At 33.3% G+C, this 13,644-nt stretch overlaps 1 protein-coding gene across 1 annotated transcript in view; it reads right to left on the minus strand.

Annotated features, from left to right (window-relative positions):
* LOC129261267 (medium-chain acyl-CoA ligase ACSF2, mitochondrial-like) overlaps positions 1 to 13,644 on the minus strand; it is a 31,332-nt gene that overhangs the window by 2,802 nt on the left and 14,886 nt on the right. Inside the window, exons 5-10 of the mRNA XM_054899324.2 lie at positions 11,408 to 11,573; positions 9,783 to 9,884; positions 8,654 to 8,793; positions 7,480 to 7,645; positions 2,273 to 2,380; positions 1,209 to 1,360 (exon numbers count right to left, since the gene is read on the minus strand). Coding sequence (XP_054755299.2) covers positions 1,209 to 1,360; positions 2,273 to 2,380; positions 7,480 to 7,645; positions 8,654 to 8,793; positions 9,783 to 9,884; positions 11,408 to 11,573 — 834 coding nt within the window. The remainder of the gene's footprint in view (positions 1 to 1,208; positions 1,361 to 2,272; positions 2,381 to 7,479; positions 7,646 to 8,653; positions 8,794 to 9,782; positions 9,885 to 11,407; positions 11,574 to 13,644) is intronic.

The raw sequence follows: 13,644 nt of genomic DNA on the forward strand, positions 1-13,644 counted from the left end.
ATACAAGAAAGCGAAAATCCATGACATATCAATTAGGTTTTAATATTAGGGTCTGGTGAGCAACTAACTATCGGAGGCGTCATCCCCCCCCCCCCCCTTCCTCACACATACACACAGTCACCCACTTGGACAATTGGGGACTCACTGACCATTAATCGCTAAAGTGAAAACGTGTGTTTTCGGTTTCACAAACTCATAAATTGTATTAATCCACATACCAGGCTCATTTTCGGACAAAATCTTAGCATAGTTGGCTAATAACCGGGGACACTTTCTACACTGCAAAAACTCTGGTGGTGATTTAACACCAGCCCGGAATGTATATGTCCACACCAGAGAAGTGTTAATCAACACCAGTTTCCTTTTGGTCTAACACCAGATATGTGTATATACAACACCAATTAATTTTAAACAGCATCGGTTTGATTCCAAACTGGTGTTGTTTCAATACTTCTCTGGTGTGGACATATTTAGATTCCGGGCTTGTGTTAAATCAACATCGGAGTTTTGCAGTGTATCTTTTTACCTTACCTATACATTAAACTAGAGTTTTATTGACAGAACGGGAACTTTTTACCAACCATGCGTTAACTATTATGAAATGGGGAATCAAATATCATGGTTTTTCTGGACTTGGGATGTCCCCTGGTTATAGGACGTCCCCGGTTGATAGGTAAAGTGTAATAAAATGTCCCCTGAAGGAGTATATCATTCAAAATTATAAGGCATTGTTAAGACTCTTTTACAGATATATATTTTTTTTAATCAGCTCGCGCTTCGTAATCGCATTATTTAGCGATTTTTTTTCAAACATGTTAATGTTCCATTTTCAGGTCAACATGCCACAAATTAAACTCGCGCTTTGCGTTCGCACTGTTGGCTTGATGACATATTTATTCCCCTGACAATTAAAAAATGTGCTTAAAATGACAAATTGTCATGTCAATATATTCAATTATTTTTCAATTGGTCAATAGGGTCAATAAAGCTTAGTGATCTACTTTTCATGTTCATTATGATTATGATCTAACTTTCTTAACATTATTCTCTGTATTTCTGTATCCTCTCTTTTCATTTGAATAGATTTCCCTCCATGATTTCCTTCTCCATGTTCTCATTTAGCCAACTTGAATACTATAAGAATACAATCCAATGCGGTGCAAATATTTTTTGGAGTTAATACAAAGTATTAGTGCTTGCTTACTTACCCTGAATGAAGCCATCTTGCATGATCGATGGTTTCCTTGGTCATCTCATCGTCGTCATAATAACCCGACATCACACAAGGACTTCGAATACATAGCTCACCGGGAGTGTTCACATCCACGATCTCATTCGTTGACGGATTCGTGATCTTGGCCTCAAATATTAGTGAAGAATAAGAGGTGAAAACCGTGATAAATGAAATAGGTTTGCCAAGGTCATGTATAAGACACAATGCCTTCAATCAATTGTAATGAGGTTTACAAAAATATGGCGACTAGATTTACGGGGCATTGTTATGAAATTAGTGAGCGACAAACATACAAAACCCAAATATGAAACTGATAAGTATCATGTTTTAGATTTGTCAATATATATTTTTTTTTTTTTGCAGGAGTTTCTGCATTTTATTCATAAATCAACAAATGAAAATAGAATGATACAATAACAATGACATAAATGAGTACATTTTTGTGTGACAATCGAAAATATAAATAATGAATAAGGCTGAAAAATACATAAATGAAGCACGTAAAATAGTAAAGTGGGTAAAAATGCAGGGGCCAGCTATAATAAGCAGGTAACTGCTATTGTATTATATTGATTATAACGACTGTCTAAAAATATTATTATGTTAATGGATAGAATAAAAAGTATTAGTGGCGAATAAATCCTACTGAAAATAATTATCATATTACCCTGCCACAAAAAAGTGGAAATCGTGCGACATTCTTTTAATGAATTCTTGTAAATCTAGTTGTTGTTTTTTTCATCCGAGGGGAATGCAATGTGGATCCTGGTGATATGATTGGCTGCGCGGCGCACACGTGACTGGTTTGTCAATAGAACATGTAGAACGCGCATGACCGGTGATGGGCTTTCATAACCGGTCATGGTTTTGAGATGAAGATAGGGAGGATGGTTAATCAAAATAATAAGGATCCACATCTTATAAAACATACCATATCATTTGGGGGGTATTATAATAACTACCCACATCTGTTATTTTTAAACTGTTTCTTATATAATGATTATTTATTGTTGTTCAAAATACAATTCAATTCAATACCTCCATCCATGGGAGCACACGACCTGCCGATTTAGCCCATTGTTCTTCCGGGTCAGTGTTCAGCGACACCGTAGCACCAAGAGCAAGTTCTGTCATACCATATAAAACCTGATTACAAAAAAAAGAAAGTTGAATTTGAATTCAGGACTTTATATTTAGACACAAGTTTATGGTAAGCGATTTGAAAATAATACAGGTTTCTCTCAACACTACTACACGAAAAGGGGTTTATCCATTGCGAGTCGTTGGTTCACCAAATACATCAGTTTAGTTGATGTAATCTATTCAATTTCATGAAAAAAATACTGTTAACATTTAAACAATATTGAATTAAATAAAATATTCTAGATGTGGTCTATATATTTTTCACTTCTTTTTGCATTCATGAACATGTACATTTTCTGTTAACTTGATTATAAGATCCGTATTTACTGATGTAGAGATATACTCCTATCAATGCTCAAGATCATTGGATAATATGTAAAATATTTGATTCTGTTTCATTTGATTTGGAATGATTTAATTTACTCTCAAGATCATCCACACAGGACAGAGACTACAGAACATTCAATGTAAGTGACACAAAATTATAGATGAGATAATACAAAATATGAATCACAAAAATACAATCGCGTGAGAGCAGTAATTCTAGCCAGTAAGAATAAAACATACAAATATCCATTTGATTCCCCCATTTACATAATCCTGTTTAATTAATAATCATCAATAATGATAATTACTTCTTAATAAGCGCTTTTTCAAAAGCTACAAAGCGCTGTACAAATGACAAAACAAATACAATCGGTGAAAACTTAAAACAAAACTACACAAAATGAAACACTAATTGCAATATATTAAACATGTTAAAACAAATGAGATTAATTAACAAATTAAGCATCCTCTTAAACACATCAATAGAAGAACATTGTCTAAGTTTAATCTATTCCAATATTTGGGGGCAAACACATAAAATGACCTATCACCTACTAATTTTAATGTTCGGGGGATGTGAAGAGGGATATGTGATGATGACCGAGTGTTGTAATTGGTTGGCGAACTGTTAGGAGGTCTGACAGGTATGGTGGAGCTTGATCTTGATCATTGTGACATTTGAATGTGATAGTCAGAGACTTATGCTCAATTTAATTTTTTACTTTCAAACAGTGTAATTCTCTTATCAGGGGGGTTGTCTGTGTATATGATGGTTGACAGTAAATGACCCTAGCTGCTTTGTTCTGTAATTTCTGTAGACGATCTAGGTTCTGAGAGGTGACACCATTATAAAGAGAATTACAATAATCTAATCTAGATGTAACCAGCGACCTAACAGCAGTATGACATGTGTCATTATCAATAAACTTTCTGATTCTATAAATATTTCGAAGGTGGTAGTTAACTGACTTAGACACACTAGTAACTTGATCTGACATTGTCTGTTTATCTAGAACACAACCAAGAATACGAATAGAGTCTGATGGAGATAAGGTATGTTCATCAATGCTCGAAGAGACGTTTTGAAGAGTACGATAATGCATTGGTGACGAAAAAATGATGAAGTCCGTTTTCTCACGATTAAGGTGAAATTTATTGATATGCAACCAATTCTGGATATCCTTCAAACAATCAGATAGTCGGCTGAGAGTCACATCTGCCTCATTTATGTTGAATTCTTCATACACTTGTATATCGTCAGCATACATTCGGTACTGAAACCCATGCTCTTCAATTATATTTTTAACAGGTTGAAGATAAAGTAAAACATTAGGACCAATCACTGATCCTTGGGGGATTCAAAATTTCAAGTCCTCAACATTTGACTGAGCACCATTTACTCTGACATGGTAACTTTCTACTTTGGAGATAGGATGAGAACCAGTGTAGTGCACAACTTGTGATGCAAAATAACTCCTCTAAGCGCTTTGGGAGGATTCCCTTATCAACCGTATCGAATGCAGCTGATAGGTCGAGACTTATGAGGGCAACTGAATTTTGATGATCAAGTGAAGTACATATGTAGTTCTGGAGACGGAGAAGAGCAGTTTCTGTACTATAACCAGCTCGATACGCTGACTACATTGGATCAGATAGTCCATTTGATTTAATGTGCTTAGTGAGTTGAGCCGAAACAGCAGACTCGATCAGCTTCCCATAATAGCGAATGTTTGACACTGGCCGGTAGTTTTGTAAATTATTTTGTCAAGTGATGGTTTTTTTAAACTGGCGTGATGACAGCTGGTTTGTTTTTATATTTTTCAAAAGCATTCGATACAGTTGATCATAACATTCTCCTTTATAAACTTTCTCATTATGGAATAAGAGGGGAACCACTAAAGTGGTTCAAGAATTATCTAACCGGGCGTTCACAGTTCGTTTCACTTGATTGTAATATTTCTGAACGTAAACCTGTCCTTTGTGGAGTTCCACAGGGCAGCATTCTTGGCCCACTTTTGTTCATTACTTATATAAATGATATTGATATGTCATCTAGATTGCTTCAATTTATACTTTTCGCTGATGACTCTAATATATTTCTGTCGCACCCCGACCCAGAGCAATTGACGCAAATATTCAATGACGAACTAAAAAATGTGTCTAATTGGATAACAGCTAACAAACTCTCTCTTAACCTAGAAAAAACTAGCTACATGCTATTTAGCAACAAGATTACGAGTGTACCAAAAGATGTAATTTTAAATGATATTGTCATTCAAAGAATGCGATCTACTAAATTTTTGGGACTGATCATTGACGAAAAACTTTCTTGGAAAGCACATATTGATAATATTTGTAAAATCATTGCTCGCAACATCGGTGTCATTAGAAAATTAAGTTACTTCTTACCCCATTATATTTTGTTATCATTGTATTCAACGTTAATTTTACCTTACTTGAATTACGGAGTTGTTGCGTGGGGTAATGCAGCGAATTCTCAAATTAATAGACTTTTTTTTTTTACAAAAAAGAGTGATTCGTATTATTAGTCATGCATAAATCAGGGCACATACAAATATTCTGTTTTTGAGAAATAAAGTCTTGAAGGTTAAAGATTTATATTCTTTTCAACTCGGACAGTTAATGTTCAAGTTTATCAATAAACAATTACCGTTACCTTTTAATAATATGTTTGTAAAAAATGATACAATTCATAAGCACTTCACTCGCCAGGCGAGTTCCTTTCATTTACCTCTGAATAGAACATCGTTTGCACAGAAGACATTTGTTTTTACTGGTCCGAAATTATGGAATTCTTTTTCAAAGGATATTATACAATGTAATTCAATACACAATTTCAAAGGAAAACTTAAAAAATATCTTCTGAATTCATATTAGATTATCGTTTTTTTCCCCAAAGTAATGTAATTCAGAACTTAATATGTAAATGTGTTTATTAATTCCTCTTTGTATATATGTTTAATCGTTTTATGTTTTCTGTATACAGTGTATACTGAATCATTTATTTTTATTATTATTCATTTATTTTTATTTTTATTTGTTTATTTTTTATTCATTTTATATATATATATATATATATATATATATATATATATATATATATATATATATATATATATATATATATTGTTTATTTCTTTATTTTATCTTATTTTTTATTCATAAAATTTACTTATAAAAGGGGGCCTTCACCCTTCAAGCTCTGCTTTTTAGTTGGTCTCCTTCCCTTTCGATTTCATGGTATTATTGTATTATAACAAAATGATTTAAATGTTATATTTTGTAAATATGTATATTGAACTATCATTGTAAATGTAAAAAGATTGAAAGAGAAAATAAATGAATTGAATTGAAAAAATTGAATTGAAGAGCTGCTGGAAATGTCCCTGTTGACAGCGAAGCATTAATGAGTTCAGTCAGAGTGGGGAGGAATGATGAAATGTGACGTTTCAAAAGCCATGTCGGTAGCGGATCTGCAGGGCTCGATTTGGATGACGATCTCTTTATTAATTTTAAGACTTCTTCATCAGTTAAAGCGCAAAACTGTGATAGTTCACAAGGGGGATCTGGTCCTGATGCAGAATTGTCCAAAGGTGCCACATTCTGATCATCAATAAGACGAGGAATGTTTTTGATCTTCGAAGTAAAGTTTCTGCAAAATGCATTGGCAAATTTATAAGATGATGATGTGTCCGGTAGGACATGCTCATTCCTGTTTAGGAGCATATTAATGGATGAAAAGACTTCACGTGGAGAGTTCGAGGACAAAGATTCTTTGAGATAGTCCTTTTTGGCTTCACATACAGTGGACCTGACCATATCTTGAGCCATTTCATATTGAACAAGGTCATCATTGGTTTTAGACTTTCGCCACTTCCTTCCTGAACGTCTTCGCTGACGACGAGCATCATCTACAGCAGCATTGTACAACTTTGGGCGATGACGAACACGAGATGAGCATGTAGATAATGGTGAATGCCGATCAAGCACCTCTCTTGTTACCATATCGATTTGTTGAACCAATAGATCAATGTTCCCTTCAAAATGTACATCAGACAGCCTGTTGAGTAGATCAGCTTCAAATATGTCATGATCAAGTGTTTCTAAACTTCCTGCGTTGCATTGACGTCCTAAGTGTGGGAGGTTTACATCTATGGATATGACTGCATGGTCAGACATACGATTGGATTGTCTATTACCCACGTTGAGTGGACAGTGAAGACACCACCCCCTCAAAAATACTTATCTAAAGATCTCCTTTATACTTTCATCTCATCTTCGTGGGCTTTGATGACACAATAACGCCTATAGTTTCTTCAAGTCAATTCATGTTGATGTTTGATGGTAAAGTTATTTCACTTAAACTCATATTTCTGACTTGGCACCAATTTTCATTTGTTAAAGATAAAGTCCACCTCAGAAAAAAAGTTGATTTAAATTAACAGAGAAAAACCATACAAGCATAATGCTGAAAATGTCGTTAAAACCGCCATTCCAGAAAATCAGAATATTTCATGTAATGAAATACAAAAGAAACAGTGAATCAGTAATGTCATCAGTTCCCTCATTTGCATACCGACTGGGATGTGCATATATTACTGCTTTTGTGAAATTAAGTAAAATGTCATAACTTTCTAATTTTTTTCAATTTTGATCAAATTTTCAGCGTTATGCTTGTTGGATTTTTCTCTTTCTATTCAAATAAACTTTTTGTTGTGGTAGATTTGTATCAATGTATGTGAACATCAAATTACCGTTGCCTGAACTTTCAATTTTTCTTCTGCATCCTTGCGCACTTGTGAAGGCATGGCACTTCCGCCGGATGTCAGATACATGAGAGAACTTAGGTCAAAGGTCGACAGCTCAGGGTGATTTACGATATCGATTACCATTGTGGGAACTGCATATAAATCTGTGCATCTATGAATATTGTAATTAAATGAATACATTATTAGAGTGGATGAAATAATAAATCAACCAATAAAATATTTACACTTTTTAGGGCGGCCGAAAAATCGAAATAAGACTCTATGTAATAGTGCTCGGAGCAGATGCCTAAATTGCGCCGTCCTTCCAAAATGTTAGGGTAGGGTAAGCGCCTAAATTACGCCTTTTTTCTGACGTCGGGGGATTAGCGTGGAAATAGCGCCGCCCTTCTAGCACCTGACGTCGGAAGTTAATGTTAAATTGCATTCGTCCCATTGTACTTTTGACGCCGGTAGCTTTCAAGGTTGTTCTCCCAATATTAAAACTTTACGGGGTTGTTTAATGTTCTTTTTTCCTCTTTACTAATATTTATATTTGTTTAAACTTATGCCTGTTGTGGTTTATCAGGGTATATCATGTTTATTAAAGAAATTAATTGTGGTCTTATTTTTCTAACAAACTGGTTTGAATATTGTAATAGACCAGTTCGGAGTTACCTCATGTGCAATTTTGGTCAAATTACCTTTTATTTCTTTCAGTGTGTTAAGTAGATTTTAAAGCAAGATATAATGCGAGCATGTCTTACATAGCAGGATGCACGTTGAATAGACCAGGGGCCCGTAACACAAAGGTTAGCGATCAATCGTGCACTTGATTTTCACCATTGATTGTACATTGTCATGATTGTAGTCAATGAAATCAATCGTAGAAAAATGTTCTACGATCATTGCTAAGTTTTGTGTAACGGGCCCCTGGTGACTAGAATAACACACCAATGAACAATCTATGAAGGTTCTTTTTTGGGGGGGAGTCTACTTTGAATACATTAGCATGTTTAGGACGAATGACCTTCTTCTGATGATCTGATCATGCGCAGAATGGAACTCCGAACTGGCTTGGCGTTTCATTGGCACGCCATGTACGGGCCCAAATTAAACATTGCGTTGTCGCTATTTTTTTTCACAACGTTACTCTACTGAGAATAATGCGCCCTCTCTGTACCTCTCTTTCTCCAGTGCTCGTAAACAGGTGATCGCATCGAACGCAGCAGAAGGAAAGATGGTCTTACTCTTGTTGATCAATCCAAGGAGAAGACCAGACATACCGCCAATATGAAACAGAGGTAAATTAAGACATGCTGCCTGAATAAAAAAAGTGAGGATAAAATTATTGTTGAATAATGATCGAATCGCAGCAATAATTCCATAGAATATACAAATCAGTCGATATTCGACAAGATGAAATTGCTTAGCAGAATCAAGTTCAAGTTTATTTTATCTAAAACCAAAAACATCACATAATAATCAAAATGGATAATAATAATAATAATAAACAGTTCTTGTATAGCGCATATCACAATTATGAATAATGTATCTATGCGCTTCCAAAGGACTTGGATATTATTACTTATTATTATTATTATTATTAAAGGAAATGGATATACATACAACGTAAATAGAGTACATAAACACACATCAATTAGATTATAGCATAGTCGAATTGGTTTTAGGACCCCTTTAAAAGCAAAGCTTGTGAGTAGGGCCCTGGAATACTTATGATTATTAACATAGAATATAGGATATACTAATCTACAAAAAAAAGAGAGAGAAAAAATATATAATAAGGTTAAGATGCTAAGATAGAATGGACAACTATTACAAACACCTACAACCACATCCACCCACACATGCACATACCAAACATAAATGAGTAGGTCATCAACTTAAATGCAAATACATCAACTTGAAATACATATTGAAGGAAAATAATCATAATCTGTCAAGAAAGCTGCCAACCTGAAAAAAGCTGAAAAATCAGTATTTTGGCGAGGAAATCAGTACGTTCAAAGACATACCATATAGGAAAATTTCTAAAAACAGAAACTTTATAAATCATTATTTTTGCATGAAACCATCAGTAGTCATCACATTTTGTCAGTACTAAATACAAAAAATCAGTTCTACTTGGGAGCTCTGCAGTATGTCTTTACATCACGTTTGTACAAGGGCTGTCATCATTATTTCAAGAGAGGCTACAAAATAGTATCGAAATTGTAATTGATATAACGAGTGTAGAGAGATGTAAAGCAGATCAACAATGGAAATATTTCGAGTTTATGAAAAGATCCTACCGATTCGATTGCACTGTCTTTGGTGACATCTTCTACGATCACCAAGTTATTGACGATATGATAATGAGTGAGACACGTTGCCTTAGGTGAACCAGTAGTACCCTGTGAAAATACAAAAATGAATCGAAAATTCTTAATAAAATTTAAACAAAAAGAGTAAAGTCAGAGTAAAGAGCAAAATTTTTTAAAAGGGAAAAAAAATGCTTTGGCGCATTGTAACATAAAAGACTTGGTATCATTTAACAAAGACGGCTGACATCTTTTAACTAACCACTTTAGAAGATTTTTTCCCATTTTACAAATACAATAGATAGGGCTAATCCTTTTTATTGGTAATTATCGTTCAATTGGTAATAATTTTGGGCATTTTCAATGTCCATTGTTTTATCAAAGATATAGACATAGATGGTTTCTTTAGTCTTTGTTTTAACAATCTAGTCCCCCACGGGTTTATGATAGCACATGGTGCACACAATTGCCTTTGGTGAATCAGTAGTACCCTGTGAAAATGCAATATAAATATAAAGAATGAAAAAATAAATATTACAAATACAATAGATACGCCTAATCCTTTTTATTGGTAATTATCGTTTAATTAGTAGTTACCATTTTTGGTCATTTTCATTGTCCAATGTTTTATCAAATATATAGACATGATGGTTTCTTTAGTCTTTGTTTTAACAATCTAGTCCCCCATGGGTATGATAGCACACGGTGCACCTTAATATCGATGACACACTAGAAGCAACTCCGGAATACTATATATGTGAATAAATAGAGTAAAATTCCCAGAGAAAAACACTGAAAATTCCATCAAAATCTGATAACAGACCGCGAAGTAATTGAATTTTAAAGTTTAGCAATATAGTGTGAAAACAGTTTATATGCACGTTGTCATGAATATTCATTGGGTGGGCTGATGATGTCACATCCCTACTTTCCTTTTTTCTTATATTATTACATGAAATCATAATTGTTTGATTTTTTCCATACATGTGTGAATATTATGTCTCCCTTCTTGTGAAATAAATTGCAGCAATAAATATCTAATGCACTGAATCTGTTGTCGATCCAATAACTTTAATTCTTGGAGAAAAAAAACCGAATAAACCTAATTTCATAAAATGAAATACAAACAAACAAATGGGGATATGACATCAACAGTTTGCTCATTGAATATCCATGAAGACATGCCTAACACTGTTCCACCGGAATAATGCAAATCTTTAAAATACCATAACTTTAATTTCTCTTAAAATTCTTCTATATAACAAATTACTTACTGCACTCTAAAAACATCGAGTAAAAATTATAACCCAATATTCGGTAAAAAGGGAACATGCATGTTTGCTGGGTATTTTTCCCCCAATATTGGATTACAAGCATGTTTTCTGCAACTTTAAACGCAACATTGCGTAAAATTTACAAAATATTTGGTATCTTTTTACCCCACAAACATGCATGTTCCCATTTTACCAAAAATTGGGTAATTCCTTTTTTAGAGTGTGAAGTAAACTGGATATAAAGATGCCGTTTATGAAACTGGAGATTGTTTTCTGTTGCTTGTCAATTAGTAATACACAGAATGACGAATTAGGTCACAATTATATTCGTAAATTACTTACTGAGGTAAACTGGATATTAAAGATGTCGTCAAACTGTAAATGTTTCTGTTCCTTTTCAACGGTGTCAAAATGTTCTTGCCTTCCCATGTCAATGACGTCACTAAATGTGAAAGAACCTGGATGTTCATCGCTACCCATCATGATCAGGGATTCCAAATCTGGGAGTCTGGTATTAAGAAAAAGATCGGGAACAAACTTAGCTTTTAGAGTAAGATCAGATGTGGCACATCGGTGTAAATAAACGAGTCAATAAATATGTATTTTCTATGCAATTTCTGTTTTCACGATTTTCATCATTAAACTGGTTCCTAAAATTAATTCACAAACGCGTTCTACATCTATATTGCGAAGTTCTTAAATTCTCAGTACATCCCGTAAATGACAAATACAATTATAGAGGGTCATTAGACGAAAGCTGGGAATTTTCGATAGACTAACAAGACCTCGCAATAACAAGAAAAAACATTTTCGGACACGATTGTTTTTTTTGTTTTTTTCTTTGATATTTTTCGTGCTGAGAGGAAAGGGCAGTTTTTCAGCATTCGCAAAGTTCACAATTTTAGCCAGAAGTTGTTGATATAACTGATCATTTACCTGTATTTCTTATATTAAATAAAACTGACTTGCTATCAAAGAATCAGCAAAGGACTACTAACACATATAGACGTAAAATTACTGATGCTGGTGTGAAAAATGTATAAAAAGAACTTTATAATACTGATTGGTCATCATTGTATTCTTGCAATGAAGTAAATAGTGCATATGATATATTTTTGAATAAGTTTAACAATTTGTATGATAGGAATTTGCCTTTGATTTTGCAAAAGAAGAAGAAAACTTTTATACGTAAGCCATGGATTACTCCTGAATTATTTAGACACATCAGAAAGAAAAATACATTATATAAAAAATTCCTTAACAATCGATCAACTTCTAGTGAAACAAAGTATAAAAAGCATAGAAATATAACCAATAATTTATTACGTCATGCTAAAAAGAAGTATTTCTGTGAAAAAATATCAAAAAATAAAAATGATATCAAGGGTACCTGGTCTATCATAAATAAACTTCTCTGTAAGCGCAAACATAGTCTACCACAATATATATTATATGTAATGATAAAAAAAGTTGATGACCCACAGTATATTGCAAATGAATTTAATTGTTACTTTGAAAATTGCTGTACCAATATTTTAAGATCATCTGAGAATACTGCTGTAACTGATGACTACACTGTATATCTAAGTAACTCATTCAATAACTCACTGTTTTTAAAACCCATTACTGAATCAGAGATTATAGAAATCACCAAATCACTCAAAAAAGGCAACTCTCATTGATGGCATTAATATTAATGTTGTAAAGAAAGTCATATATTCTATTGTAAAACCTTTGTATCACACATTTAATCTGTCTATATCATCAGGTAATGTTCCCGACAAATTAGAGATTGCTAAAATTGTACCAGTTTATAAAAAAGAAGATCCACATATTTGCAAAAACTACAGACCTATTTCAATATTACCATGCTTCTCAAAAATATTAGAAAAATGTATATATAATCGTTTGTACTCATTCCTAATACTTAATAATATACTAACTGATAGCCAATATGGATTTAGAAGTAATCATTCCACATGTCATGCTATAATAGACCTTCAGGATACAGTGGTATCGGCATTGAACATTAATAAGTTTGGGGTAGGAATATTCATTGACCTTTCCAAGGCGTTTGATATAGTAAATCACAATATTTTGTTAACCAAATTACAATATTATGGTGTACGTGGGCTTCCATTTTTCTGGTTTAAAACTTATTGACATAATCGTTATCAATTTACACACTTTAACAATAAATCATCTACTTATAGCTTAGTTAAACATGGAGTTCCCCCAAGGTTCGATATTAGGTCCCTTGCTCTTTCTCATTTACGCAAACGATATTGTAATGTCATCTAGTAAATTTGATTTCATAGTGTATGCAGACGATAGTACACTTTTTTATACTCAACCAGACTTTAAATATATAAATGAAAACATTAATTCTGAATTACTACATGTATCCCGATGGTTTAAAGCCAGAAACTGGTGGTAAACATTGATAAATCCTCGTTTATATACTTTCATAAAAATTATCTAATGCTATCAATATATGTAATGATCTTACTCTAAGTATTGATTCAATCCGATTATCTAAGTCTAAAGTTGTTTATTTTTTAGGGGTTCATGTTGATGAA

This window comes from Lytechinus pictus, chromosome 5, assembly GCF_037042905.1.
Source record: "Lytechinus pictus isolate F3 Inbred chromosome 5, Lp3.0, whole genome shotgun sequence".
In the NCBI taxonomy this organism is placed as follows: domain Eukaryota; kingdom Metazoa; phylum Echinodermata; class Echinoidea; order Temnopleuroida; family Toxopneustidae; genus Lytechinus; species Lytechinus pictus.